This window comes from Suillus subaureus (genome assembly GCF_016647635.1).
Source record: "Suillus subaureus strain MN1 chromosome Unknown BJ212scaffold_7, whole genome shotgun sequence".
NCBI lineage: Eukaryota > Fungi > Basidiomycota > Agaricomycetes > Boletales > Suillaceae > Suillus > Suillus subaureus.
Window position 1 is genome coordinate 432,019 of NW_024538563.1, and position 27,375 is coordinate 459,393.

At 44.3% G+C, this 27,375-nt stretch overlaps 11 protein-coding genes across 11 annotated transcripts; 9 read left to right on the forward strand and 2 right to left on the reverse strand.

The window, feature by feature from the left end:
* Positions 1-225: 225 nt before the first annotated feature.
* BJ212DRAFT_1297407 (uncharacterized protein) lies at positions 226-1,485 on the forward strand (the record flags this gene model as incomplete). The annotated part of the gene is made up of 8 exons (XM_041332592.1): positions 226-427; positions 462-487; positions 609-621; positions 758-820; positions 871-903; positions 954-1,108; positions 1,239-1,269; positions 1,430-1,485. The coding sequence occupies 8 exons, from the start codon at positions 226-228 to the stop codon at positions 1,483-1,485; spliced, it is 579 nt and encodes a 192-aa protein (XP_041195993.1).
* A 2,518-nt stretch (positions 1,486-4,003) lies between these two features.
* Positions 4,004-6,026, reverse strand: BJ212DRAFT_1297408 (uncharacterized protein; the record flags this gene model as incomplete). Its single annotated transcript, XM_041332593.1, has 10 exons — positions 4,004-4,629; positions 4,682-4,700; positions 4,872-4,920; positions 4,954-4,973; positions 5,022-5,105; positions 5,154-5,177; positions 5,229-5,267; positions 5,412-5,614; positions 5,664-5,841; positions 5,928-6,026. 10 exons carry the CDS (start codon positions 6,024-6,026, stop codon positions 4,004-4,006), a joined length of 1,341 nt encoding a protein of 446 aa, XP_041195994.1.
* Positions 6,027-6,493: 467 nt separating this feature from the next.
* On the forward strand, positions 6,494-8,884 carry BJ212DRAFT_1297409 (uncharacterized protein; the record flags this gene model as incomplete). Its single annotated transcript, XM_041332594.1, has 14 exons — positions 6,494-6,551; positions 6,605-6,700; positions 6,799-6,837; positions 6,973-7,140; positions 7,185-7,250; positions 7,300-7,458; positions 7,515-7,583; positions 7,608-7,688; positions 7,873-7,981; positions 8,342-8,414; positions 8,449-8,546; positions 8,582-8,628; positions 8,656-8,731; positions 8,785-8,884. The coding sequence occupies 14 exons, from the start codon at positions 6,494-6,496 to the stop codon at positions 8,882-8,884; spliced, it is 1,239 nt and encodes a 412-aa protein (XP_041195995.1).
* Positions 8,885-10,680: 1,796 nt separating this feature from the next.
* BJ212DRAFT_1265592 (uncharacterized protein) lies at positions 10,681-10,950 on the forward strand (the record flags this gene model as incomplete). Its single annotated transcript, XM_041330500.1, has 1 exon — positions 10,681-10,950. One exon carries the CDS (start codon positions 10,681-10,683, stop codon positions 10,948-10,950), a length of 270 nt encoding a protein of 89 aa, XP_041195996.1.
* Positions 10,951-11,025: 75 nt separating this feature from the next.
* BJ212DRAFT_1247948 (uncharacterized protein) lies at positions 11,026-12,059 on the forward strand (the record flags this gene model as incomplete). The annotated part of the gene is made up of 3 exons (XM_041329682.1): positions 11,026-11,292; positions 11,337-11,639; positions 11,910-12,059. Coding segments are annotated over 3 exons (720 nt in total), but the record flags the coding sequence as incomplete, so codon positions are not given.
* Positions 12,060-12,189: 130 nt separating this feature from the next.
* BJ212DRAFT_1207538 (uncharacterized protein) lies at positions 12,190-12,408 on the forward strand (the record flags this gene model as incomplete). Its single annotated transcript, XM_041329175.1, has 1 exon — positions 12,190-12,408. A coding segment is annotated over one exon (219 nt), but the record flags the coding sequence as incomplete, so codon positions are not given.
* A 378-nt stretch (positions 12,409-12,786) lies between these two features.
* On the forward strand, positions 12,787-13,971 carry BJ212DRAFT_1265402 (uncharacterized protein; the record flags this gene model as incomplete). Its single annotated transcript, XM_041330484.1, has 2 exons — positions 12,787-13,394; positions 13,674-13,971. The coding sequence occupies 2 exons, from the start codon at positions 12,787-12,789 to the stop codon at positions 13,969-13,971; spliced, it is 906 nt and encodes a 301-aa protein (XP_041195999.1).
* A 5,618-nt stretch (positions 13,972-19,589) lies between these two features.
* On the reverse strand, positions 19,590-20,327 carry BJ212DRAFT_1297411 (uncharacterized protein; the record flags this gene model as incomplete). Its single annotated transcript, XM_041332595.1, has 2 exons — positions 19,590-19,675; positions 19,739-20,327. The coding sequence occupies 2 exons, from the start codon at positions 20,325-20,327 to the stop codon at positions 19,590-19,592; spliced, it is 675 nt and encodes a 224-aa protein (XP_041196000.1).
* Positions 20,328-20,437: 110 nt separating this feature from the next.
* BJ212DRAFT_1297412 (uncharacterized protein) lies at positions 20,438-21,773 on the forward strand (the record flags this gene model as incomplete). The annotated part of the gene is made up of 6 exons (XM_041332596.1): positions 20,438-20,547; positions 20,570-20,650; positions 20,685-20,802; positions 21,020-21,158; positions 21,279-21,499; positions 21,558-21,773. 6 exons carry the CDS (start codon positions 20,438-20,440, stop codon positions 21,771-21,773), a joined length of 885 nt encoding a protein of 294 aa, XP_041196001.1.
* Positions 21,774-23,814: 2,041 nt separating this feature from the next.
* Positions 23,815-24,066, forward strand: BJ212DRAFT_1221034 (uncharacterized protein; the record flags this gene model as incomplete). The annotated part of the gene is made up of 1 exon (XM_041329382.1): positions 23,815-24,066. A coding segment is annotated over one exon (252 nt), but the record flags the coding sequence as incomplete, so codon positions are not given.
* A 1,271-nt stretch (positions 24,067-25,337) lies between these two features.
* On the forward strand, positions 25,338-26,827 carry BJ212DRAFT_1297414 (uncharacterized protein; the record flags this gene model as incomplete). Its single annotated transcript, XM_041332597.1, has 8 exons — positions 25,338-25,446; positions 25,495-25,529; positions 25,594-25,756; positions 25,810-25,884; positions 25,934-25,989; positions 26,023-26,365; positions 26,420-26,464; positions 26,520-26,827. The coding sequence occupies 8 exons, from the start codon at positions 25,338-25,340 to the stop codon at positions 26,825-26,827; spliced, it is 1,134 nt and encodes a 377-aa protein (XP_041196003.1).
* Between the last annotated feature and the right edge of the window lie 548 nt (positions 26,828-27,375).

A 27,375-nucleotide genomic window follows, 5' to 3' on the forward strand; every position in this document is an offset into this window, starting at 1 on the left:
ATGGAGGAAATGGGTTGGACAAGAAGTGTTCAAGAGTGTTCAATTCCGGAGTATATATTCAAATTGTAGCGTACACAGTCCAAACAAGGGCAGCTGAAGTAGAACTGGTTTGCAAATCAAAATGAAACGTTCAAGGTAACATTCCTTCGAACAATTTCAAACCAGACTGGTACCACATGCACTTTCATTTCCGTGCTTCTTGCAGCCTTCTCGAGCTATTCATGGATGTATCATGATGGGCCCACAACATTCAATATCAAGTCTGAAGGTTTCACAACAGTGTACAATGATCTACACAGCCTGGTTTTTGGAGGAACAAAAATACCCGCTACAATGATGGATGCTTTTGGTGCAGCCTTCCAGCAAAATGACGAGGTAGCAGACTATGCTATGACTTTGGGCTTATTCGAGCATGAGATTCACGAAGGTAACCTTAGTGTTTTATCACAATAGGTATATAGGGTTTGATGTTATTCGAAGGAACCGAGTAAGCTTCAAATGATAACAGGGTACCAGAAACCGAATCAAAGTCTACTTTGATTCATTAATTGAAGACTTCCACTTTTGCTTGATTTTGCACCGCAACACTTACTTCAACCAATTTCAAGGGCCTTGAGGCAGGTATAAATATTCATCACCATCATGCTGATTTCGGCGACACAAGCGCTGAACGGTGGTATATCTAGCACGAACACTAGATCATTATAACCCTCAACATCCCCACTCGCTCACACCCATCTCTCAAATATGACCGTAGTCTCAAATGATCCCAGCTGGTGGCTGAGAATCAATTTGAATATTTGTATAAGCTATTGGATAGGTTTGTTGCATCAAGATGTCTTGATCTAACATTGACCTGCAATTTCACAGTTGCCACTGGTGTTGTGGTGGTATATGATTGGGGTGAGCAGGATAGTGTTCGAAAAACACTGATATTCTCATGATATCCCCAGTCCTAACACTCTATGGTGCTTGTCAGATTTTATTGGTCATGCAGATGTTTGTGCTGGGACCATGCCTCATCCTTAGCGTTCGAGAAATCTGTGCTCAACTCGTGACTGGATCCGACCCAGAAACCAGCATGGTTTCAATTGTCTTCCAGGAGCATGTACATGTACCAACTAGCAGTGTTTTGTAGGGAAATGTTTTCTGAGTGTTCTACATGGTGAAGCTATTTGGTTGAGGATCTGTCATAGTATTTATTTAAGTTATGCTGTATTGAAGTATATTTAAATGAGGTCTATGGACAAATCCACATCACTACTGGAAGTCAGTGAAATGCCTGCCCACACTTGCACCAAGGGGCAAGCTGAATTATCCAGAATGTCTAGCAACCAACCCAGCCCTTGATGCCTGATACTGAATACAGTATAAATTTCCCAGACAGCTGATTCTACACGTCTGCTGAATTCTGCTACTGGGCACACAGATGATGAAGTGTCTGCAAAGCATGAAACCCAGATGGCTGATAGCTTTTTGGCCTGAGATGTGTGCATCAGTAAATCCCAATTTTCCCACAGATGTCACAAACTTGGGGTCTTGCGACAGCAAGTCACAGAGCCTCACAGTTTGCACAGGTTCACAGTACACAGTCCAAATCCACCCACAGATTTCAATATGTATTATGGCCTGTAAAAACTCACAGAGTCTCAAATGTACCAGTACTACTAGTGCCACAAGCATAGTGTAGTATTGATAATCATATACTTGTAGTCACCTATTATTCCCACATATCCTAGTTAGTAAAGTGGCCTCATGGTTGTTGAAGAACTGCTTAATTAAGCCTTTAGGCATTCCTATGGAGCACTGGCGGTGCACACCAGCAGGTTCTATAAGCTTCTACCTTGTACATTGTGCTCTAGTAGTAGAGCACCAGTGGTGGCACACCATGGGTTTGTTTACTCAGTTGCTTAATTGGGTAATGTCATCACCTCACATAAGCAGCACAATGCTGCTGCCCTTGTGCTCATTATCTGCAACAGCGAGCTCCTACATTGTGACATTTCCACCAATTTTTTCTGCCTCTATTACTATACGGTATGTACAAGTATATCTTAGAACACAGACAATACTGACATCTAACCATGCATAATCAAGCAATGAATCAACATGGTACATGGGAAACCTTGCTGACCCCCTTCTTATCATTGACCCTCACTACATCTACAATATCTTCATTGAATCTGTCTCCTCATGTGCACCCACCATTCTCTGGGTGGTGTCTTGAGCAAGTGTGTTGTCCATGTTGGCACAAAACTGAATACAGTCTGTCTTGGAGCCTTGCATCAATGGCAAGAGAATGCACATGAACTTTGTGCCTTGCTCCTCAAGAGTATGCATGTTCCTTTCCTCTAATTGTGTTTGTGCTGATAATCTTCCAGAGCTTTCTTTGAGGGACCATGAGCACCTACTGAATGTTGAGAACAAGCAGACCAGACCAGGCTCCTTGTCAGCCACACCATCTGATACTTTCGACTTTTCAGCCTACAACATGGATATAGATACTATGCTACCTCCTCCTGGCAAGGAGGGTTTCACTGTTAGTCATGCTGGAGATGAAGTCTCACATACTGCAGTCACTTTACCCTTGTATAATACATATAGCCAATGTGGGCCCATCAATGTATTGTTGTGTTAAATACAGGTGGGCCCATAGTATGTGGTATATTAGATAAGTGTACACTTTCCTATTGCCTTTGGTAGGTATTGTGTGGTAGGTAGTATATGAAATATGTACCTGATATGAACAGGTGGGCCCATCACAAGCATATATCTGATACCAACAAGTGGGCCTATGTCAAGTGTGTATGTGATACCAACAGTGGGCCCATAGTATGTGGTATAGTAGATAAGTGTACACTTTCTATTGATATTGGTAAGTGGTGTATGATGGGTAATGTGTGAAACATGTGCCTGATACAAACAGGTCGGCTGAATGAGCAGTGGTACTGATATATACAGATGGGCCAATATTCTAAGCACATAGATGTATCAAGGACACTCTTTGGTCAATTGATCGGTGTTCATGGCTTACAAAATATACTTGCCCAATGATAGATGGGGTAGTCAGTCAATAGGTCAGTCAAATATGATGTATGATTGACATTGGGTTAATAGGTGATTGGTTAATTGGTCAGTTGGTCAAAACATGACCGATCAAATAAAACTATGATGGACACTGGGTCAGTGTTCATAGATTAGCTTACAAATATATTTGTGTGATGATAGATGGGGTAGTCAGTTAAGAGGTTGGTCAAATACATAGTTGGTCAAATACAATCCATTACTGATGTGTTCATGTGCCTGATACAAACAGGTTGGCTGAGTGGGAAGTGGTACTGATATATACAGATGGGCCAACATTCTAACCATACAGATGTATCATGGACACTGCTTGGTTAATGGATTGGTCTTACAAAATATACTTTGCCTGTGATAGACTTGGGTACTTGGTCAATTGGCCAGTCAAATATGATGTATGGTGAACAGTGGGTCAATGTCCCCTGAATAACTTGTACAAAATATACTTACCAGGACTACCTTGGTCAAGTATGAGGTAGTTGGTCATATGTGATGTATGAGAGACACAGTTGGTGTTAATTGAATGGCTTACAAAATGTACTGGCCTCATCATAGTAATTGGTTGATTGGTCAAAATATGTCTGGTCAAATATGATGTATCATACAACATATACTTGCATAATGATAGACAACATAGTTGGTCAATAGGTCAGTCAAATACAATCTATTACCAATGTGCTATTGATACTTAGAATCACACAATCAATGCACATGCAATCCAGTCCAAATCAATTTCATTCAATGTATGTAGTCAACAGTATCTAACTAACTGTGCTACATAAGGGTATATTTGGTATCAAGGGAGGGAGGGAGTCACAGAAGCAGGCAATGGTACACTAAAATGAGATTAGACAGTGGGAGCAGATGAAGTACCAGCCTGTACTGACTCAGGCAATGCTTGCCCACTGGTAAATGTGCTTCCTTACACATCAGGGCGACTAAATGGGTGAGATGCTGAGGGTTGACCAATGCTGACTGAATTAGCAGTGGGAGTAACTGAAGGGCCAAACACACCAGTCAAGTACCTCACACCCATTGCTGTGGCTGAGGAACCACTAGTTGGGCCCATCATTGGTGGTGGAAATGATGGATTAAGGACTGTGCATTCCTGCCACAGTTTCTTCACCATGTTGGCCAGACCTTGTACTGTATCCACTGTGCCATTGAAGCTAAGCTGCATGGCAGAAAACTTGGCCTGCATAGAGGAGATGCAGGCATTGAATTCCTGCTCCATGGCATCCACCCTGGCAAGGGTGTTGTGGTTGGCCATTTCCATGGCAGTGACTCTAGCTGCCAGGACAACCATACAATCATGGATGGTCCATTCAGCTGCCAAGGTGGTGGGTTTGGCTGCAGGAAGTGGTAATGGGATGGGGATGTCATTGGTGTCCTCCTGCCAATGGTCAAGAGGAAAGTTGTTGGCTAACACCATGGCTGCTGGCTGATTAACCTTGTCATTAACTGTGGGCTCGCTCAACATCACCAAAGTGACATTGGCTTTTTGAGACATCTGGACATCTGCATGAGAGACAACTTCAACGTCTAAAACTGAGGGGTGAACATCAGTATGACCATATTAATAATAATGACAAAAACTAACCTGTATCCTCCATTGCATCCTTAGATTCTACTGGGGGTGTTGGTTGACACACATGGGAGGCTGCTCAAGTTGCCCTGGATCAAGCCCTCAACGTGGAGGCTGGTGTGGCTCTAGACCGAGGACATGATGTCCACACATGCTCAGTTGTCACTGTGCTGTTGTTGACTGAGGTCAGTCAGTTGCAGCACACCTTCATGACATAGCACTTGGCACAGGACTTCATAATCTGTCCCTTGTGACTGACAGCAGCGAGACAAGGCTCATCAACACACCTCTTACAGGGTGGGTCGTACTATGAGAGAGTTAGTAGTGAGCAATACATATAACCAGCCAAACTCACCTCATCTCCCTCAGTGACATCGACTGCTATCTCCTTTGCCTTTCCCTTCAGCATTGGTTGGCTAGTGCAGCCTTCGGTGTCGGCCTGAATGGTGTTGAGTGGTGTGGATAGACAGGAGGAGGTGAATCTCACCTGTTTGACCTCTTTGGTCACACCCTGGGAATGAGTCAGTATTAACATTGGTCATGGTATGACCAATGTGCTTACCCTTGACTTTGGGGGTGTTGGAGTGGAAGGTACCACTGCCTTGGATGTTTAAGGTGCTGTGAGACATAATGAAAATCAAAAGATGCAACAAATATGCACCTTGACCACAATGGTAGGCCCAGTCATCTAGGCATCCTCCTCCTTGGTGTCTGAGATGATGGCCTTTGAAAGGCACTTGATCACCTTGTGCCTCTTCTTGCTGGACTCATTATCAGAGTCATCCTCTCTTGATTGCTGAGTCCTCCAAACTGGCTGCTTCCCTTTGTCAGTCATTGACTTGGGAGCCTTGACAGGAAGTGAGTTGATTGGTGGGACTGACATCACCTTGGGAGCTGGTAGTAGGACCTTGGAGACTTGGCTTGGCACTGGTGCCAGTGCTGGTGCACCTATAAGGAGGTTAACCAACAAGGGTACATTGAAAGAAGGAGGACTTACCAAATCCAATCATTTTCGCATAGAAGGGGTGTGATTCCATATGGGAATCATCAACCCTCACACAGTTCCATTGCATGGCCTGGCCGATGTTCATGGTCACCTGAACCTTAGTAGCCACAGACAGCAGCAACAGTGAAATGGCCGAGGCATTCCTGCCATGTTGCTGTAATGCTTGAGACTAGTACAAGATGAGTAAATGACACATAAAACAAAGGAAAGACATACCACTAGCCAGGCTATATCATGAGCCTAGTCAACTACTACCTGGCCATCCGCTTCATAGCATCTGATGCAGGCAAGCACAGTGCACAAAGATGCGTTGGCAATTGACAATGCATTGTTGGCTTCTTGTTGTGAGGACATTGTGTGATTAATTGATAGTGATGGTAATGGATGTATAGAAGAAGATGATAGGATGAGTATTGACCAAGTTATATAGGGAACAACTCAGTGTGGCCTTTAATGTGGACTTAGCAAAAAGTCAATGCAAAAGTGGGTGCTAAGTTGCAGCACTGTTGGAAGTAGCCAAAATGAACTGTTGACACCACAATTGACACCACTGGGTTTTGCCATATTGTGGCCTTGGTGGTCTAGTTGTCCATTGTTGTATATATACACCCAAATACAACCACTGCAAGTACATGGATTCTCAAGAACATCCAACTGACAAAGCTCAATGGTTACAGGACAAGCACATCAAAGCTGATAGGAATTTCTTTGTCACATGGGACCAGTGGGTGCCACTGAATTTGGGGCCAACTCCATCATGTCACAAGGCCATACCAATGCACTCATGCAACAAAAACACCAACAAGTTATTGACCTCAACTATGCCAACCAGGAAGAGACAAGCTGATACAATTGCCAAAAGACATTTTGGCAAAGAAGGTAATGGCCTCATGTTATTGAACTTTGCATTTACTGATGGTTGACCATACTAGTGTTTGACATGTGCTGGAGCACTGCATCTGAGCCAGTGCCATCAGTGGAAACACTAACTGCTTCATCATCTGCTAAACCCCACTATGGTGGGCAAAGTAAGTCCATGGTGTTGTCTATTTCTATGTCATGGAGCTTTACTAATACTGCATTATCTTAGCTTTTGAAATGTGTTAGACTACTGAAACTGATCCAGTGCCAATGATTGATGCACCAGCCAAAGCATCATCCCCAGGTCAGTATGACCTTTGCTAGGATGAGCCCAGTTCATCCAAGGTCATCTCAGTGCCTGAAACCACTGTAGATGCAATGGCTGCAGCCACCTATGACCTATGCTAGGATGATGAACCTGACTGACCAGCAATATCAGCTGCAGGATACCAAGGTGCAGCAGCTGCAGCCACATATGATCTATGCTGGGATGATAAACCTCAGTCAACAACTGCTGATTCAGGTCATATCTTCACACCCTCAGCTGCCAGTCAGTATGACATGCATTGGGATGGCCAACCAGCAATGTTAGCTGCAGGATACCAAGGTAAGTATCAGTCATTTATGTTGGTTGCCTAAACTCATGTCCAGGTGGTTTTGACATGTGCTGGGGAGACTCACCATCAGATGGAGGTGGTGAAAATGAAGGTAACTCAGGTCAGTTGGTCATTTACATGTTGCACAAGGTACTGATGGTGTGATGCAGCAGCCAACAATGCAGAATCCTTAAGGAGTCAAGACACTCAGGTGTCAATGGCTCCCTCTTCAGCACCAACTGAAGGCTCAGTGATGGCAAGGGTTGAAGCTGGGAAGGAATTGGTGTGCCAAGCCAGTGACCAGCTGGCAAGGCTTGATACCATGATAAGTAAGTTTATGGTTTCACTGCCTGTTCCTGTCATAATATTGATAACTGTTGTAAAGGAGATAATGAAAGCCCAGCTGCCACAGAGATCCCTGATGGCAACCAGGGCTTGTTGTCAAATTATCAATGTGTGCGCAATCAATATGTTACAGCCACCAATGATATCGCTGAGATTCAACACTTGCTGCAAATGTTTAGGCAGATTGATGATCCACTGACTGTATTGGAGCTAGGTATGAAGAAAGTGGGCAGCTGACATTGACATATGCATAGTGTAGTATAGTGTACTGTATGTAACATGTAAATACATGCCATGTGTGTACTTTCAACCAATGACTGATAGAAGTTTGCTGAATCAGATGTAGTTGGCATACCTCTTGGGCTTTTGCCAAGTGCATCTGACACACAAGTTCTCAGCATTGCTCCTGGTGCCCTTTGCTAGTGCATCAGAGGGAACACTGGTGGCTAATCTGGCAACATTGGTCTTCCCCAGCAAACACTCTTGGGGTGGCAGCACTGCCTCTCAGTCAGCCCTAGTATTCTTGGGTTGCCTCTCTTGTACCACTGGTGATGCATTTCTTGCAGCCTGTGTCCTTTTTAATGCTAGTGCCTGTACTATCAGCAATGCATGAAGGTGTTTAAGACCCCGACGAGTTGAATGTGGGCTGAAGGTGTGGGTACCATGGCTGGCTTTAGTTGACTGATGACTGGCCTTGGTAGCATTGTGGCTGTTGCTTTTATTGTCTGATCCCTCAGTCATCTGTGGGGCAGGCATACTGGTCTTTATTGCAGTAGGAGAGTTTCGGTGATGGAAGACCATCAGTTGGTTATTGTGACCTCTGACATGATTACCTGAGCTCTTTGGCATTAGTTGGCCATCCAACAGGTCACTGTCTTCAGCATTTGTGTGGTTGTGGGGGGCATTTTTTGACCTGCAGTGGGAATGCCTCTACTTCAGTGTTAGTTGATTCATCCTCAGCCAAACTGACATAGGGACACTTGGTGGACCTCAGTTGTGCCTTGGGAATTACAGACAGTGTAGTCATGGTCACCAATGCCTTTTTAGTAGGCCTAGGCCTAGGGCTCTTATTGTCAGCATCACCATCAGATTCATCATCACTGACAGGAGAAAGCATTCTGCCCTTGTCATCAATCCAGGCTTTAAACTTGAAGGTTTGTCTGACCTGGGTTTCCTGTTAGTCCTACCAAAATTCCAAGATGGCATTGGTGTCAGTGCAGTGCATTTTAGATGGCTCCAAGATCTTGGTATCTTCAGGTAGGTATGTGCTGGAGATAAATCTCAACTGTCCCTTCATGATGTCACTCCAGGACACTGGGACCTTTGGTTTTCCACAACATAGTCCTGTTGCAACCAGTATCAGATAATGATACAGGTGTCAGTCATCTGGCTTATGGTAATGAATGGTAAGGAATGACCAAATCATTGCCTTCTTGGTCTTGAGCAAGAAACCATTGATCTTGGGCAATGTTAGCAAACCTGAACAGTATAGGTCAAACTCATGGTAGGGTTTGGGAACCTGGCAGGTGCCTCCAAGCAGCATGGTGTCCTGGTCTTGGAGACATATATTGAATGCAAGTGCCTCTGAAACAATCTAGAGACTCACCAAATGCATCACTGATAAAATCCTTCCATGCTGGTAATACAACCTGCCAGTCCTTGCATTTCATGAAGCTGGAGCCCTTACTGAGCTGCTCATTGAAGTCAAACCTGGCACAACCAAGTAAGCACAATGACTGACCAACCAACCAACCAAGTCAAATGACTTGCCCAGATGTAAGCAGCCTGCCCTTCTCATCCTTCCAGGATCCCAAAACAAAAACTCTCATACTGGCCTGAGTAAATATCTCTTTGGTGAAGTTTTTTACCATTTTTTTGCCCTTCTTCCTTGCTATCTTGGCCTGGACTGCAGCATTGGGCACTTGATTTGTCCACCTCTCAGCCTTTGCCTAGGCTTCCTGTAACTCATTTCTGTCCAATTGGTGCATGGTTGCCATCATGGTCAGCTGATACTTCCTCAGTACTTCCTTGTGCACAGGCTTCTGCCCAGTCTCTTCCTGAATTTCTTTGCATATTTGCTGAAGAATCTCAGCCTTTTGCTCCTCCTCAATGACTCAGTGTGCTGTCTATTTCTTTTGCAGCTTGGTGGGTACTTTGGAATTGGCCTGGACTTTCTTGTAATTGTGGAACCACTGTCAGTATTTCTGTCCAGAGTGACTGTAATGCAGCATGACTCAGTGTCAAAGACTAAACACTTATGTCTTTACATTGCTTCAATAGCTCTTTATCCATCTTTGGAGCCAAGATCTTGGCCTCCCTGGCAGCTGCTTTGAATATCTGTCATTGTTCCATCCCACTCGCCTTCTCATAATCCTCAACATGGGACTGCAGAGTGGTGGTCTCTCAGTCATTCAACTAAGGTTGAACCCCTGTACTTATCTTTGTCCAAGCCATGTCACAGCAGGTATGTTGGAGGAAAGGACCTGACAAGAGAAGACTGTTGATATGGTAGATAGAATGATCCAAAAAAAAGGCAGATGTGTCTTGTGAGTAATGAGTGACATACCCAATGTCATAAGTGCATGTAAGGATTAGATTGTGCTGAATAGTACGAGTACCATTGCTATAAGACTTATTGAGCAGTGTAGATGCATGGGTGGGTCTGTAAAGTGAAAAAAGAGGTTATAAAGTGCTCTTGACATATCAGATATCCTATACTTATTGATTGTGCTATGGGTATCACTCCTGATGATACAATGAGATCAAAGTGACTATTACAATGGATGCATTGCATTTGACAGTCACATGTAAGCACTAAACTGTCCCATAGTCTAAGCATATTGTTTCAAACAATTCATCCACACCACAACAGCACATCTTTGATACATGGTCAAGTCAAAGCCAAAGGCCTGGAGTCCTCCAAAGACATCCTTGTTAGTTAGATGGAAGCACAAAAAAACTTCTCAAGGAGATACAGGACAATTTGTCAAAGCTCAACATTATAACAAAACAACTTCTGTTCATTCATCACCCAGGAAATCACCTACCAAGCAAGGATCCACCAGAGGACTTCACAGTGAGGGTGACTATGAGCACTACAATCTCGGAGAAATCAACTTGGAACCTTGTAGACTTTGCAAGTCCATGGTAAGCTCATCATTCATTTATCTGGTCTCATTTGCTGACACCATGTATCAAGAGTCAAAATGACTATCTATGTGAGTGGCAGTACAAGACTGAGGACTACTTGGACTTGCTCTGTCTGCCCAAAGGATGGAGTCTACAAATGTCACAGCTGCATGGGTAAGCTGCTCTTCTGCACTCATTGCTATAGGATAGTTCATAGCTACATGCCATTTCATTGGATTAGTCAATGGACTGGGGGATTCTTTGAGGACACTTCCTTGACAAAGATCGGGCTGGAAATCCACCTTGGTCACCAGGGAAAGCCTTGCCCTGAAGTGACTGAAGAGTGATACGACACAGATGATGAAGGAGACTATTTTACTGAAGGCCAGTGGGTATCTTTGGTCAATGACCCCTGGACAACTACAGTGGTGGATACATCAGGACTCCACTCCTTAATGATCAGATTCTGTCGGTACACCAATGCACTGAATCCCGACATGCAACTATTTGAAACAGGCCTCTTCCCAGCATCTTTCACTTTGCCAAAGACAACATTCACATTTGCAGTGTTGGACAACTTCCTGTTAGATAACCTGGAATGTGGGACTTTGGCTATGAACTACTATAGCAAATTAAGGCAAATCACTTCCAGCATGTTCCCTCATCTAGTTCCAGTGAGTGCTGTGAATGTCCTTCCATGTATTGCTCATAATGGCCAAAAGGACTGATATAGGGAATTGATGAGGGTGGGCAGGCAGTGGAGACAGCTGAAGATGAGAAGCCAAAGCCAAAGCCAGGGGAGCTTGCACTCTCCTGTCCTCCATGTCTGCAGCCTGGGGTAAATGTCAATTTGTCAGAAAAGAATGCAGCCAATCCTGCATGGCTATATTCGAGATCCTTGGTAATGGATGGCAATTTCAAGGCTGAGCATCTGTTTCCAGTGAATCCAACCAATGAGGTAGCATTGACTGATGGCCTTGGCTTTATGATTGGCAATGCCCAGTACAAAATGCATCTTGCTGAGGCACAGGACATTGTACATCAATCTGACTGCAACAACCACTAAGTGGTGTGAGAATCATAAAACAGCTGGCCAAGCTGCTGAGTGGAGAGCAGTATGTTCAGCCCATGGGATTCTGACTTGGCTCAGTGCTCAGAGAGTAGAAAGTATCATCAAAAAGGACTGTCATTCAGACTGGTACTGACACTGGTGAAAGAGATACATGCTTAAGTAAGCAGCAAAAATGCGAACTTAAACTAATGAAAGTGGGGACAGGTAAAGGTAAGTAAAGTAAGTAAATCTAAGCCCAAGGAAAACTTGACTGTCACAGTGGTCAACCAGGCAAATGCTTCACACCACAAGCTGGAAGTCACAGGAATAGGTGGGTGTGCTTGCACAAGACATGGATGTTTTGTCCCACATTCAATGGTGGACTTTCAGAAGGGGGAAAGGTTTGCCAACCAATATTTTACCTTGCCTGGTATGAACTCATTTACTGGTTGGCCAAAGACAGATGAACATGGATTATGCACTATGTCAAGCTCTGGGGTACAACACTGATGGGATGGACCAGGCATTGACTTTCTATGACATAAATTGTCAATACAACAAGCATCTCCAACAGCAGATTGATGACTCGCCATATCTCAACCTTTCATGGGGTATGGAGGTTATCCCTGGCATTGGGCTCTGGCATGTCCATGGACATCAAGACAAATGCTATGTATGGTATGCATCAAACTTCATGACCAGTGCTGCCAGGATTGACAGTGAAATCATGGAGACCCTGTGGGCACCCTTGCACATCACATTGTCATCAGTGAGGGGGATGTCAACCCCCAACCAAAAGGAATGTTTGGATTTTCAAATGAATGACTGCAATTTTATGAAGATGATATACATTGATGAGCTCTTTTATTTGACTGATATCACAAACTCACTATCATTCAGGCAAGTTTCTCTGCCAAAAATTCAAGGAGGCAGTGCAGGGAGTCCAAGACAGCTGATATGCATTTGACTGATTGAGCAAGACTGCTGATGATGATACCCTTGTCAAATGGGAAGCAGAGGCTGCTGCTGCTCAGGACGACCGACTCCATAATCCCAGCAGCATGGACATATATGAAGTTCAATTGACTAAAGGTCCATGGTAATAGAATAACCATTTACAATATGCTCATGGATGGGCAAAGCACCGACAAGGAAACAACAAGAGTTGCACCTGTTAAATTGTCAGGCGAGATGGCCGGCCAGTGAGATCCATCACGGGGCCACAACATGGCTGGTATCTGGAATATCATTGGAGGAGGTACAAGTTGCCCTCCTGATTGATGTGAAGAAACTGGGAAAATGGCCAACTGATGTTCAGAAATTGGCCATAGCTTGGTGCTGTGACAGACTGCAGGGTCAAATAGATGAATTTGTCAGGGTGGCAATGACATTTCTTGGTGATGAAATAGATGACCATGACCAGTTGGACCTCATGACCATGATGTTGGATGCTGCAGAATTAGATTCTGCAGGGTCATCTGATGATGATCCCAATCAGCTGGACAATGGAGACCGATATGATATGCCAGTTGAGTTCACTCCTGAGACCATGGTAATTCCACTGCCCTCCAACATTGGTATTGAAAGATGTGCTGAGTGGGGCATCGACAACCTGGTGCTGCAAGAAATATCATTGAGAGAAGGTCAAGCCAATGACACATTGCATGCTATCAGGGTTGATAAGGCTGACAAGGCTGTTCTCTTCTGCACTACAGTTCAGTTGGCAAAGTCACAAGCTTGGTGTAGGGATTTCATTTACTATGGGCTTGTATAGGCAGATATTACTTAGTGTTATGTTCGCACTTTTGGTGCTTATGTAATCATCATAGTTTTCACCACCTACCAGCACCAGTCTGAGACTGAGAGTTATTAGCATGATTTCCTATCCTCTCTGAGCACTGAGTCTAGTCCAGAAACCCTTTAGGGTTGAATAGCAGCTAGGCATAGCACATTTGACCCAACTTTAGAAGGCTACTTTCCAGTTATCTTCTTGTTGTGTTTCCCACATTAGTTAACCAGGGCATGGGCCCAGGTGCACTTGGTGGACAGGATCCTACACCTCAATGTACAGATCTACTCAAAATGCTGCAAGCAGCTCATTCACCTCAGTGCCAATGACTTATTGGCCAAGTTTCGGCCAATAGAGAAGGCTGACCTAAAGGCTACTACAGTGGTGGCAGACCCAAATGTGTGCAGTCAAAGGAATAGCACATTGGCTTGGTTCTGGTCTATCAATGTGGAAGGAGATTCCACCAGCAATGACTGGATGAATGAATGTATGCTCATTGCCTATGTACCTGTACCTATCCAGTGCTAATATTTTCTGCACAACAGTTTACTGTGTCCATTGGCTTAGAATGCTGGCACTGCATGATCAATGGGCAGAGGAGCAGCTGCTGGTTGGTCAGGAAATGATATGGGCAGTCAATTTTTTTATTCACAAATCACAACAATGGGTCGGCAAAATGCAAGAGGCCAATGCAAACCAGAAGGTCAGTCATTGGTGCTATGCAGCCTGCCAGGCTTGAATTTATCTCTGACTCTCACAGCAAGCACAAGATAGCTTTGAAAGAACAAAGGAGGTGGCTAGGGTGGCAGAGTGACAGGGGTCTGTATAGAGCCACCACTGCATTCAGGTAGTAGTAAGTGCCACAGTGGATTAGGCAATTGTATATAACCTTGTAATTCTGCATTTATTAAACCTAACCTGTCCTTGCTCCAACCATCATGTCCCATTCCTCAACCCTATCAACACATGAAATTGCCAACTTTACTGTCTAGGATGCTACCAATGTCCTAGAGTACGCCACTTCTCAGTTTGCAGCCATCTGGATTGCCTGCAACCAAAGCCATGTGCCTTGGTCAGTGGCCTACAAAGCCAGCTTTATCAGGCACCTTCAATGGGAGGCAGATGTAAGTACTTCATCTATCAGTTGGTTTGTCAGTGGTATGTCATCACTAATATCTCCTTTAGTGTTTTGTTTTCCCATACATCACCATATGTATGATCCTGAACATCCACCCTACCATGCCTGACCTCCCCCACAGCATCCTTGGCTGATTTGGCCAACTGCAAACCAGTGGAGTGGTGCTTGCCATGTAGGTGGCCTGAACCCAGAAGAGATGATCACTAGCTACTACATCCATGCCTTGTGACTAGCTGCTGACAAATGCTGTGAACTCCAGCAAACCCCGCACCTCTGCGACCCTCCTCCCTAGGGGTCCCCTACTTCATGTGCCCCCCTCAAAAAATGGAGATGTCCTCATTGACCACATCCTCATCTCCACTAGTCTCTATCATACCTGCCCTGTTTTGTCGTCGTGGTCTTTGTCTCCTGGATCATCTTCATCAGCTAGATCTTCATTGTTCTGCAGTTGTTCTTCCTCTATACTCTCTGCTCTCATTTTTGCTTGTTTGTCTTGCCTCTTTTGTTCTTCTGCCAGCTTGGTCCCTTCTCTGGGAATGAACATGTGTGCAATCATCTGGCATGGAACTCTCCTGGGATAGGACTGCTGTCTAAGTTTTCCAACTGGTATGAATTGCGCAGTCACTCTGTGATTCTACAGGGTATTGACCATTTTGGTAGTAGCTTCCTCTTCACTTCGAGCGTGTTGTGTATGCTGCTGTGATAAAATTGAGTGAGTTGTCCTGGTGAAAATATGACTTCCCTTGGTGATCACACAAGTACTCGTTTGTCAAACGTCACTTTCTGCTTGATTGCGTGCTGTATGATAGTGTTGTACCTGTCTAACTGTTGTTGTCCTACATATGCCATGTGCGTGTTGATGTCTGAGTGTCGAATGGCTGATGTGCAGTTAGTTAGGTCTGTGCAAGGTGTATTGATTACTTAGCCTAATAGGAGCTCCTTTGGTGAAAACTTCAACACTGGGAGTATTTGGTAGTTGAGTGCCATTACTGTCTCATTGAGGTGTTTTGGCCAGCTGTTCAGCAATGTGTTCCATGAAATTGCTTCATAGTCGTCTTCACCTAGGTTTGGTGCGCAAAGATGCTTGAGTACATGTAACAGTATTTTGTTAGTACCTTCTATGAGCCCATTAATCCATGGTGAATAGGCTGCTACTACGTGCATTTTGCAGGACCATTTCATACAGAAGTCTCGAACCTCTGAATTGTTGAAATGCTTACTACCATTGCTCATGAATGTTTCTGATGTGATGGAGTTCCAAAATATTTGTGAGAGGCTGTTGGTCGTTGTCTTTGCGGTACCTGCTGACTTGTATTTGTACACCCAGATGTGCTGTGAGAAGGTGTTCAGGTATACACCCAACATGCTGTATCCACCAGCTTTCAGTAACATCAGGTAGTTGCCTACAAGTAATTCAAAGGGGTGTCTGCATGTGATGGGTTCTAGAAGTGAGTGCAAATGCAGTGTTCCAAAGTTTTTGCACTTAGTGCAGTCTGTGATGGCTGACATGATAGACACATCTAATCTTGGGCTATAGATGCAGTCTGTGAGGGCGATTTTGATGGCATCTTGCCCCCAGTGTCCTCCCTCTTCATGTTGTCAAATTGCAAGTTGCCTTGCTTCTTCTTGCATGATGCATTCTACCCTTCCTCATGCTCATACTGCTGTGCCTCCACATAAATGCCATAACTTCCTGTCTTCGATCATGTATTGCAAGGCCCTGTGCTTTGCACGTTTCCGATCCTTAAGTGGCCCTGTTGAATTCAGTTGTGCAATTGATTCAATGACTTTGTGAAACACTGGTTCATTGACAAATCATTCCTGTAAACTTTTGGTGAGTTGCAATTCATTTGTGGGAGTGCTGAATAGGATATCATTGACTAATCCATGTTTGCTTCCCAGTCTTCACTGACAGTCCAGTCACTACCATCCAAAAGTCCGATATCTCTTGGTTGCCCTTCCCATTGCCTACTTAACCTGTCTGCTATCACATTGAGTTTCCCTGGTACATGCCTAACATCAATTATTCGATGTGCAAGGATTCCATCTCTCCAGCATGCATGTGCTACATTCATGTGGTCATTGAGGAGTACATCTCATAATGCCTGGCAGTCAGTTTCTATTTCCACTGGGAAACCCCATACCATGTCCGAAAACTTATCCAATCTGAATTTTAGGGCCACAAATTCTAATAGGAAAGGTTTGTACTTTTGTTCAGACACTGATGTACGTTTTGATGCAAATCCTATTGGCAGGAGTCATTCTACCCATTTGCCTGAGGGTTTCTGAATGTGGGTATGTTGGGACAGTACCACTGCTAGGCCTTCTTGGCATCTGTCGGATGTTACCGCAAATGGTGATCCGTCATATTGAGGTGCTTGCAGTATGGGCTGTGCAATAAGGGCTGCTTTGAGAGTTAGGAAGACTTTTGTATGTTCCTTGGTCCATCATTCTGCTAAATTGAAGTCATGTAGTGTGTGCCAATATGTGTTTTTGGTGTATGGTACTTGAAGTGAGGCCATTTTCACCAAGTCCCATAGCGGTCCTTCTCATTTGGCATATCCTTGTACAAGGTTGCAGAAGTGACTCGTGAGACCTAAGAATGATTCCAAGTTAAGTGCATCAGCTGGTTGTACCCAATTCACAATGGCCATTAGTTTCTCTAGGTCTGGCTGGACACCTTGTGGTCCTACTGTGGCACCCGCAAATGTGGTCTCTGTCATGAATAGTCTGCATTTTGACAGGGAAAGAGACAGTTTCCATTCTCTGCAACACTCAAAGACCTGCATGAGTTTCTCTAGCATTTCGTTGAAGGTGTTTGCTGCACATGCTCCATTGTCGATGAATAGTTCCATTGTACCATCTGCAATCAAATCATGTAGGTGAGTAGTGGTCATGTCTGCAAATGTGGATGGTGCGCCTGTGAGCCCCATTGGCATGTGTTTGTACCAGAACCAGCCTCTTCCCTCAACATAAAACACAGTACATGGTCTTGATTCCTCTGGTACTGCAATGGCATAAAACCCTGATGCAAAGTTGAAGACCAAAACATATCGATGACTGCTGAGCCAGAATTGTTTGGTGCAGATGTCTCCTTGTGGCATGGGGGCGATAACTGTATGTCAGTTGACCTTGTTGAAGTTTTGGCATATGCACCACTTCTGTGGTCCATCTGGCTGTGGGAATATCATTTGTCCTGGGACCTCTTGTTCTGGTAATGTGAAGGCTGGTGGCATTCCATTCTGTTGACACTGTTTGTTGACCCGATACTGAAGTTCTTCTAGTGAGAGACCTCCATATTTGTGCGCCTTTTGTGCCAGTACTGTGGTGGCTGCACACTTCATTTGGTCAGGTGGTGCTCACTCTATGATTCCTGCGACCAGCATTTCATCTATTTTTCCATGGAGAAATTGCAGCTGCGGGGGGGTGAGTGCTCTTTGGTGAACTCGTAAATGGAATGTGACACCCTCTGGGATGTTCAGGGAGTGTTTGGCACCTGGTACTGGAAATGCCTCCATGAGCGGTCCTGCAAATATATCTGCAAATGACAATGTAAGCTTCTCTGCGCATTCCCGTTCTCCTACCATTAAATCATTGCCATATTGAACTTTCTTGATGATAAAGGCTACTCAAATTGTGTTGAATGGGTCCATAAGCCTTGTGAAAATGGCATCGTCATTTTCTAGGAAGCCTACTGGTATTTCTTTCAACATTGCTTCTATCGATGCTTCAGGCATGTCTCCATCTTCCATTAGTATACAAATGGGTATTTTGTTTTCTGTTGGTGTAATTGGGTCAGTATTCTTGTCTTCTGTGCTCACCTGCTGTTTTGTTTTTGACTCTTCGCTCATTCTCCATCTTTGACCTCCTACATGTCTAGCTGCATTGTGGCTGGCTAAACAGTTTGGCTTTGATTTCAGATTCTTCTTCTCTTGATGTGCTGGTGGGTGTTTATTTCTATCTTCACCTTGATCTTCTGACGATGCTCCTAGGTTGTGTACTTCCTCTACCACTTCATTGATATAAGCTTTCTTTACTAGGCTGAGGTTGTGTAATGTGTGTGTTCCTCCAATGCCTATGATATCTACTTCATCTGCCTAATAGTTGTGAACGGCTTTGAATGCATGTAGCATCAGTTTCCCAAATAGAAACTTCCATCCGCCACCACTGTCAAACACCTTGAACTCCCTGTATGCTTTGATTCCTTTGATTTCAACCTCTCCTCTCCATGTTGCACATGAAGGAATGATAGTGCCATTGGCCATTCGCAATCGTTTGCTTGATGGTGTCCAATTCCCAAGATGATGCTTGATTTTTTCAAAGAATGAGGAGCACATTGCACTGATCATTGCTCCTTCGTCAAATAGGGCTGTGACTTGTATGACTTCTCCATTGGGTCCTGTGAATGCAACATTTTGTAAAAAGGGAAGGCATGCATTTTAGGACTGTTCCTCATCCACTGAGTACAGGTTAACAATGTTGCATTGTTCACTAGGATCGATAAACATGATGACATGATCTTTACAAGACATTGACTCGGCTAGATTGTTGTATTGGTCCTCACATGCTTCCTTTTCTTGTGCAAGGACTGGTAGTCCATCACTATGAGGTGTGTTATGCAGGTGGGTCAGTCGAGTGGTCCTCTACACTAACAACCCATTCCCATTTCCCTGCTCTCCCCTGGCTGGTGCATACATGTACATCAAATACTATGTTCACCTGTGGCACTGTAGCCCTGTTGAACATGCCTAACATGCAGTGTGCATAGTCCCCTCCAGATTAACTCATTCTTTGGCAATTGGTTGTCCACTGGGACTTGGCGCTCTGGACTGATGTGCCCATGTAACCCACATCTGAAGCATTCTCCTAAACATATCTGTGCCATTCCTGGCATCAATGGATATAGGTGTCTGATCTGAGCACCTTGTTCCTCCTCCCCACAAATTTTCCCATTGTTGTACCTGTTCCATGTAGGCTACTTGCCCACCTGGGGTGTCTTGGTGGTGCATTAGCTCATTAACATGAGCTCGCATTGTGTCTTGTTCTTCTGCGTAGGTGGTTGACCTCTGGGATGTTGCATTGCACTCTGATTCACTGTGACATAGCATATTTGTCAGCAAGCTGGTATATTGCTAGATGGGTTGGTTGGGGCATTACATGCTGTGTTCATGTTGCTAGAGGGTGGGGATGAGGTATTGATTGGTCCGATCACTGTGTGCTGCATCTGGAGACGCAAGATTTCAATGGGGTCCATTTGCCTATTCTCAAGCTTTGCTATCCTCAAATTCTGCACTTTCTCCGCTTCTTTCTTCTCCTTCTCTTGTCGAGCTTTGTCTTGGATGACATCAATATTTGCATCCTTTATATCATCTAAGAATACTGTCCATGTAGCTGGTGCTGGTGAGGTGAGGTCTCGTATGACACATGGAAGCACTTCACAGACTTGATGGATGAACACTGGTGCATTAGCTATGCCCATGTCTTGGACTAACTTTTGTAGATGTCTGTGGTAATGGAGATGCGACCAGGTTGAGACACCTGCTACTGTGATGTGTTCTCCTACATCATCTTCCTTGAGTCTCAGCATGAGGAGCTCCTCCTGATAATCTAGTGTAGATTTTGCAGCTACCACTATAGCTGGCCATTGTGCTTGAAATGCTACTTTGATGGTCGTCCATGAGGTCAATTGTGCTGCTGTTAGGGTGTTCCACCATATGTCCGCTTGTGAGCCTGTGGAGATGAACATGCCAAATAAGGTGACCTTCGTCGCTTCATCAGTGATTCTAGTGACTTGGATATATCTCTCTACTTCACACAAAAAATTCTGTGGGTTTTCATTCTCGTTTCCATTGAACAATGTTGGCATGGGTGCAGTTGCCATTGGTAGATGTTGAATTTGGACTGGAATGGGTGGTGGTGCAATGCTTATCTTCGGGGATGGCCTCAGTTTGCTTATGTTATGGATGGTGAGTTGATGCAGGTATTAAGTCGATGGGAATGGGAATGGGATTGGGATTGGGAGGCTGATCTCTGGAATGGGGATGTTAGTGGATGGATCCAGTGCTCCTGGTAATGATTCCTCGTCATCTTCACATTCTTTTAGTTGCCTATTGACCTTGTGTTCCGACATTGATGTGTCATTGTCCAATAAAGCATGTTCATCAATTTCTGGAGTATCTAGTGGTGATGAGTTCTCTGACACAAATTCTGAGAGTTCTGAGGTGGGGTCTGTCTTCTTGGTGAATCATCCTCCTTTGCCTCTGGGCAGAAGGGACTTTTTCTTTGTTCATTTGGCTAAGGGAAGATCAGACATCAGTGATGGGTTTTTGTACTTCTGAGTTGAAATGCTATGCTTTGAACATGTTTTCCTTATGGCTCTAATGCAGTGGATTCTCTTAATTCTCAAATGTGTGCTTGTGTATTCCATGAGGCTTCTAGATTTGGTTCTGGGTTCAACTCTGGATGTGGCTCTGGACTTGGCTCTGGACTCGGCTCTGGACTTGGAGGGAAAGCTCTAAGGCAGCAACTTGGTTGAGACAAACTTGCTCTGTTCACCAGTTGGAGTGGTGCTCACCATGTAGGTGGCCTGAACCCAGAAGAGATGATTACTAGCTACTGCATCTGTGTATTGTGACTAGCTGCTGATAAACACTGTGAACTCTGGCAAACCCCGCACCTCTGCAACCCTCCTCCCTAGGGGCCCCCTACTCCACTGGGAACATCACCACTGAGCAATTCTTTGACAAATTCTTTGCGCACTGCTCTCAAAATGACCCTGAACTGAGGTCTACTCACAGAGTTGTACCTAATTACTCTCATAATTGGTGGAAGGATTGCTTTGACACCTTGGGATTACTGCTGCCATTCTTGGATGTCAATGAGGTCATGGACATGACCCATGACCACTTTGAACAACTGGTCAGTCATTTTCCTTAGATATCTCTTATGCTGGACTTCCACTTATGCTCATTTGTAGCCTATGGGAGCAATGCTGGTGCCGGGCCCTGTGGTCACTGGTCAAGTGGAAGGTGAACCCCTCCTCAATCAAATTATGGCAGTGAAGGCCCACATCCAACATCTCAGCAAGTCACTGGAAAGTATGTTAGAAGAGAAGATCCAGAAGGCCGTAGAGGCCACAGCAACTATGTCCAACTTGAGGGGCCCATGGATGAGCTGGAGCAAGCACTCTTGAACTCTTGCTGGTAATTTTTCAGCTGGTTGTATAAAACTGGAGATGTATACAGCATTACCAAATGTGATTTGGTCATTGTGTATATGAGCCAATTATCACCGAGTGCTGTTCTTCCCTGATCATGACTTCAGTTCTGGCCTACTGTGCATTGCATACCACATGTATCGCTAGTGACTTTGTGAAACAGCTGTTTGATTGTAATGTAGCTGGCAACTGACAGTCAATATTGCCTCCCTTGGTAATAGATGTGTTGACTATGCTTGCTTGTCAACAGTTGGCCTGGGTGCTTGCTGATGCATATTCAAACCCAAGTAGGCCATTCCTATCATTTGGTCGGTGGTACCCTAACCCAATGCAGTCCAACTTGATATTGATATGATTTGGTACAATGCAGCCCTCCATAAACACTCTAATGGGAGGGTTACAACACATGAAGATGTCATGCTCCAAAAATTCCCTCATGGGTCAGAACATTTGCTGGAGAAGCCCTCAGTCATTTTGGATTTGGCCAGCTGTATTATCTTGCGGTACCTTCCAGATGCCATCAGCCCTTGTGTTAAGGTCATACTCAAGGGCTAAATGGATCCTAAGGGCTTTGGCCTCAGCTCATGTGCTGTGCCCCTTACCCAAGTATTGCCCCTTATTTCAGGAGGACAAGACTAACACATCTGGATGGTTGGATGAGTAGTGTAGCGGATTCAGATGACTTCCAGATGTAGGATAAGTATTGTAAGGCTAACCCGGATGAGTCCAGACTAGAAACTAACAGTAGTGGACTATCATAGACAGAGGTAGATATGGATAGACTATAGGAATCAATCCTAAGTCTCAGAGGGTGATGAGAATAGAGGTACTCAGGTCCAGAGGACAGGAATGAGCAGAACTAAGATAATATTCAGACTGAGGATTCTACTGGAGTTGTACAGGGGTTATATACTAGGGGATATCCGAGAGGATCAGTAAGCAATGGAGTAAGGCTATGTACAAGCATGCAGAAACATATTAGTAAGTAAGACAGAACATAAGTAAATGAACTTGGAGATGAAACTAGTACAAGGATCAATCAGCAAGACGGAAACAGAGATAACTGAGAACCGGAAAGGCAGAGATGCCTAAATGGGGATAGGTGCAGGATCTTGGACAGAGGGTGGGAATAGGTCTGAAGATAGTACAGTTAATATCCGGAGGTCCGGAGATCTGGGGATCCAGAAGGCAGGACGGAAACAGGACTGAGATATGTGAGGCAGTGAATGTAGTCTGGAATCTGAGAGGAGGTAAAGTACAGATGTCTTGCTGGACAGAATGTGCATAAGGTGGACAGGATAGGGGTGTATGGATCAGGCTAGTAGTGAAGATCTGGAGGTCTGGAGCTCAGGGGTAATTCCATAGCAGAGCTAATCCTGCTTAGATATGGAGCACACAGTGGAAGGGGATCTGGGAATGAGTCAGAGGTGGGGTCCAGAAATAGGCCCAGAAAGCATGGGAATATTATGGGATCTAGGTCCGGCATATGGGATATGACACCTTGGATTCAAGTGAGCTAATTTATTATGACCTATCAGCCAACTAATTCACCGACCTCACAGGCCAAGATGGAAGAAGCTACTATTAGTATGTGCTCCCTTCTGAAGAAAAGCATGACCAGTGTTCTGGACACCCAGTGGAGAACATTCCCCAGGAATTTTCATGCCAGTGACCGACATAAATTGACCCCAGGATGTATAAATTTAGCCCCTTGCTGGTTCCTGCAAGGCCAGGAGGTCAGTAATGCTTCTTCACCAGAATACTCATGCTTGTGTAGACATTCTAGCCACACAGTTTTCCACCAACTGATAGGTTCACCCCTGAGGTGTTGGCCACCCTGAAAGGGAAAGGTGGACACAAGGTCATAATATCTATGCAGCATGCAGCACTACTGGCCTCAGCAGCTCTTTGGGTGATGCATCCAAAGTTGTATTGGGTTTTAGTCACCATGCAGATAAAACTTGCCCAATGGGCCATAGAACATGGCCTCAGTGATATGTGCACTTGCCTGCAATTTTGGGCCTTGGTGTTCAATTGTGCATCTGTCATTTGTAACAGACAATGCCCTCTTCACCATGACCCAAGTTCTACCCCTGAAGGGTTTATTATCATGACCAGTGTCAGCCATTATTGTGACAGGCTCATGACACTATCCAACCTCAGTATTCAGTTGCAATATAACTCGGGTACTATGGTTGGCTGCTCTAGACACATTGTCAGGCATAGTGTCACATACACCAGTGATTGCATTGTATGGGCTTGGTTCATGTGTGACAGCCTTTACAATTTCATGGGGACACCTCAGCCATTGTACATGACTTACATGGATGTGGATTGGGATGTCAACTTAGATAGTGCAGTAATTGTGTGATAATAACTGATGGTAGTATTCGGCATTTGACTGACCAACTGGTCCGCCCTATAGCATCCATGTATTCATTTACATTGGCCCATATGATAACATTAGTTCCATCTGCTGACCTGATAGCACAAGGCATTTATTTCCTTTGGCCCATATGATAATACGAGGTATTCAGATTCATCAGCCCATATGTTTGCATCAGCACCATTGGCTGACATGTTGGCATCAGGAATTCATTTCCTTCAGCCCATATGATAATAACAGGTACCGGCCCACCCTATAACATCATGTATACATGTCCATTGGCCCATATAATAACATCAGTACCATCAGCCCATATGACTACATCAGGTATTCATGTTCTTGGCCCATCTAATTGCATCGGGTATGCAGTGTCATTGGCCCATACATTTACATCAGTGCCATTGGCCAACATGATGGCATCAGGCATTCATGTCCTTTGGCCCATATGATAAGATCAGTGCCATTGGCCAACATGATAGCATTGGGTGTTCATTGCCCTCGGCCCATTGGACTGCCTCAGGCATTTGTTTCAATTGGCCCATATGATAAGATCAGTGCCATTGGCCGACATGATGTCATTGCCTTCAGCCCATATGATAATATCAGGTATTGAGTTCTATTGGCCCATATGATGGCATCAGTTCTATTGGCTGACATGATTGCATCAGGTATTTAGGTTCATCTGCCCATATGGCGGATACCCCAGGCATGGCCAATAGAACTCAATGCCTGATGTTATTGTATGGTGCTCAGTCCATCCCACTCATACTACCATGATGTTTGGATTTCACTCACACAATCCCTGTTGGCTGGTTCCCTGAACATGGGGACCATATGTCAAGGTATCAAAAGAAGTTTGTCTGCAACTGACAGAGCGGTGGTATGCTAAATGCCTTGATGAGGACTATGAGATCCAACTTGTCCTCAACTATATCAATGTGAAGGCCACAGATTTGGTAGTGAAATTTAAACAGCCTCGTTGCTGATATTTAGAATGATTCTCACTTGGATCTGTGGTCCACCACAAACACAACAAGACCAGTGCATGGCATGCATATTTGCACTTTAAAGGCATTGAGAGCAATGCTAGTAAGTGTACTTTTATGGTACATGAAATTGATTTCTAACTTAGTACTATTCTAGACAAAGGTAGAATGGAGAAGTTGAACATCAGCGACCTTGTCAAGGAAACTAGTGACTATCACAAGCTCACTGACCAGCAGAAGAAGCAACTCATAAGCAAGTTTGACAAAGTCAAGAAAGGTGCTTAGGATTGTTCTTCTAATGTTACTGCTCCTACATGTGCTGCAGAGTGTGCCTGTAGTTTTCAATTTGTGAGAGAAGAGGTGAGAAATTTATTTTTAAATTTGCAACACATCTGAATTAAATAAACTCATCTGCAGCTTGAAGCTCTCAATAAACGTGTCAGTGCTGAGGCTTTTATCATCATGGTTCATGGCATTTTTCACCAGCTCTGCAATGGAACAATTTGTCCATTTGTATTTGCACAAAGACATTGCCAAGATGGCAACTGACTTTGAAAGCACTGTGCTGGCCAATGGCCTTGTCATCAGTGAGTATATCTTTGGATATTCTACAATTTGAATGATGCTCATTTTTATCTAGGCACAGCTGCTAACCATCATGAACATGTGGCAAAAGCAAAGACTGCCATCCACATTGGCCTATGTACATCACTCTGTAAGCACCATTTATTGACTTGTTCTAATTATATGCTCATTCATAGTAGGTGATGTGACAGATGATCCCTCTGCAACAGTCGAGTTTACCCAGTACAACAATCTTGTGTGTGAATACCACATCAAACTGGTGGGATAGAACCACCCCCAATGGGCCAACCCATCAGACTTAAAAGGGGGGATTGAAAGCCTCAAGAAAGTTGCTAGTGCTATTGCAGAAGGGACTTGCAAGTTTGTGTCAATCACACATGAAGAAGTTGAAGAACAGATGGTGCATATCAAGAATGGGGAGAAGCTCACTCCTGAGCTCAAGCCTCTCACGACATCTGACACCCTTCCTTCACAAACACCAGCCATGACACATAACTCCCTTCCTTCACAAACACTGGCCACAACACGCAACTCTCTTCCTGCTCAAACCACTCACACCTCCTTGATTACAGATGTCATGGTGGATCCCACACTTCATGTTCTTGACAATTGTAAGTGTCATATTAACTTTTGTCATTGTCATTGTGTTAATATTGTCTTTTCAGCTTCTACTATGCCTGTGGAGCATCTTCTGAGTCAGCCTGATAGTGGTAGGTGACATTAAATATTCTGTTTCATAGTGTCATTGACATCTCTGTTTCTCAGCTCTGGCTACTGTGCAGCTTCCCCCCAGTCAGTCTCAAGTGCATGCTACTACCCTACCCCCTTCAACCAATGAAGATGCCCTTGTCTCGAGGATAAATAGCAGCTGCAAGCAACCTGTAGACAATACTGCACCATCCAAAGGACAACACCAAAAGCATGCCCACAAGCTCACTGAAAAGGTGCAGCTGCTGGGCAGCCTGGGCTCTGACTCATGTGAGAAGCATAAAGTACAGCGCAAAGCAAAAGATGGACAGCAGACAAAAAGGAGCAAGGCTGTCATTGATTCCAACCAAGAGAATAACATGTAGAATAGATTTTGGGCAATATATCAACTGTTTTGTGTACATCTAATTTCCATCTATCATTTGTTATCAATTACAAAAAAGCACTATCAAATATATGTTATTTTGACTATGTACTCCAGCTCGCTGTCACAGACGATGAGTGCAAGGGCAGCAGCATTGTGCTGCTTATGTGAGGTGACAATGTTACCCAATTAAGTGACTGAGTAAACAAACCCACAGTGTGCCACCACTGGTGCCATCAGTGAACTCATGAGTCCATGATTTTGTAGTTGTAGGAACTACAGAGGGAAGTAATTCTGCTCCTGTCAAACATAGCTATATGTACTGTGAAAAATTAGAGTGACTGGTACATAGCCATGGATGTATGCACAACTAGAGTGCAATGAGGAGTCACTTACAAGATTGCAATAATGCAACAAAACAGCCAGCAAGGGATTGTAGTGTGATTGCTGCCAAGTTGTTCGATATACTTATTTGTAGTAATACAACTTTTCGATGCCAAAGCTATTCATGCCCTTATTGTGGAAAGTTGCACTAGCATCTCTCATCAA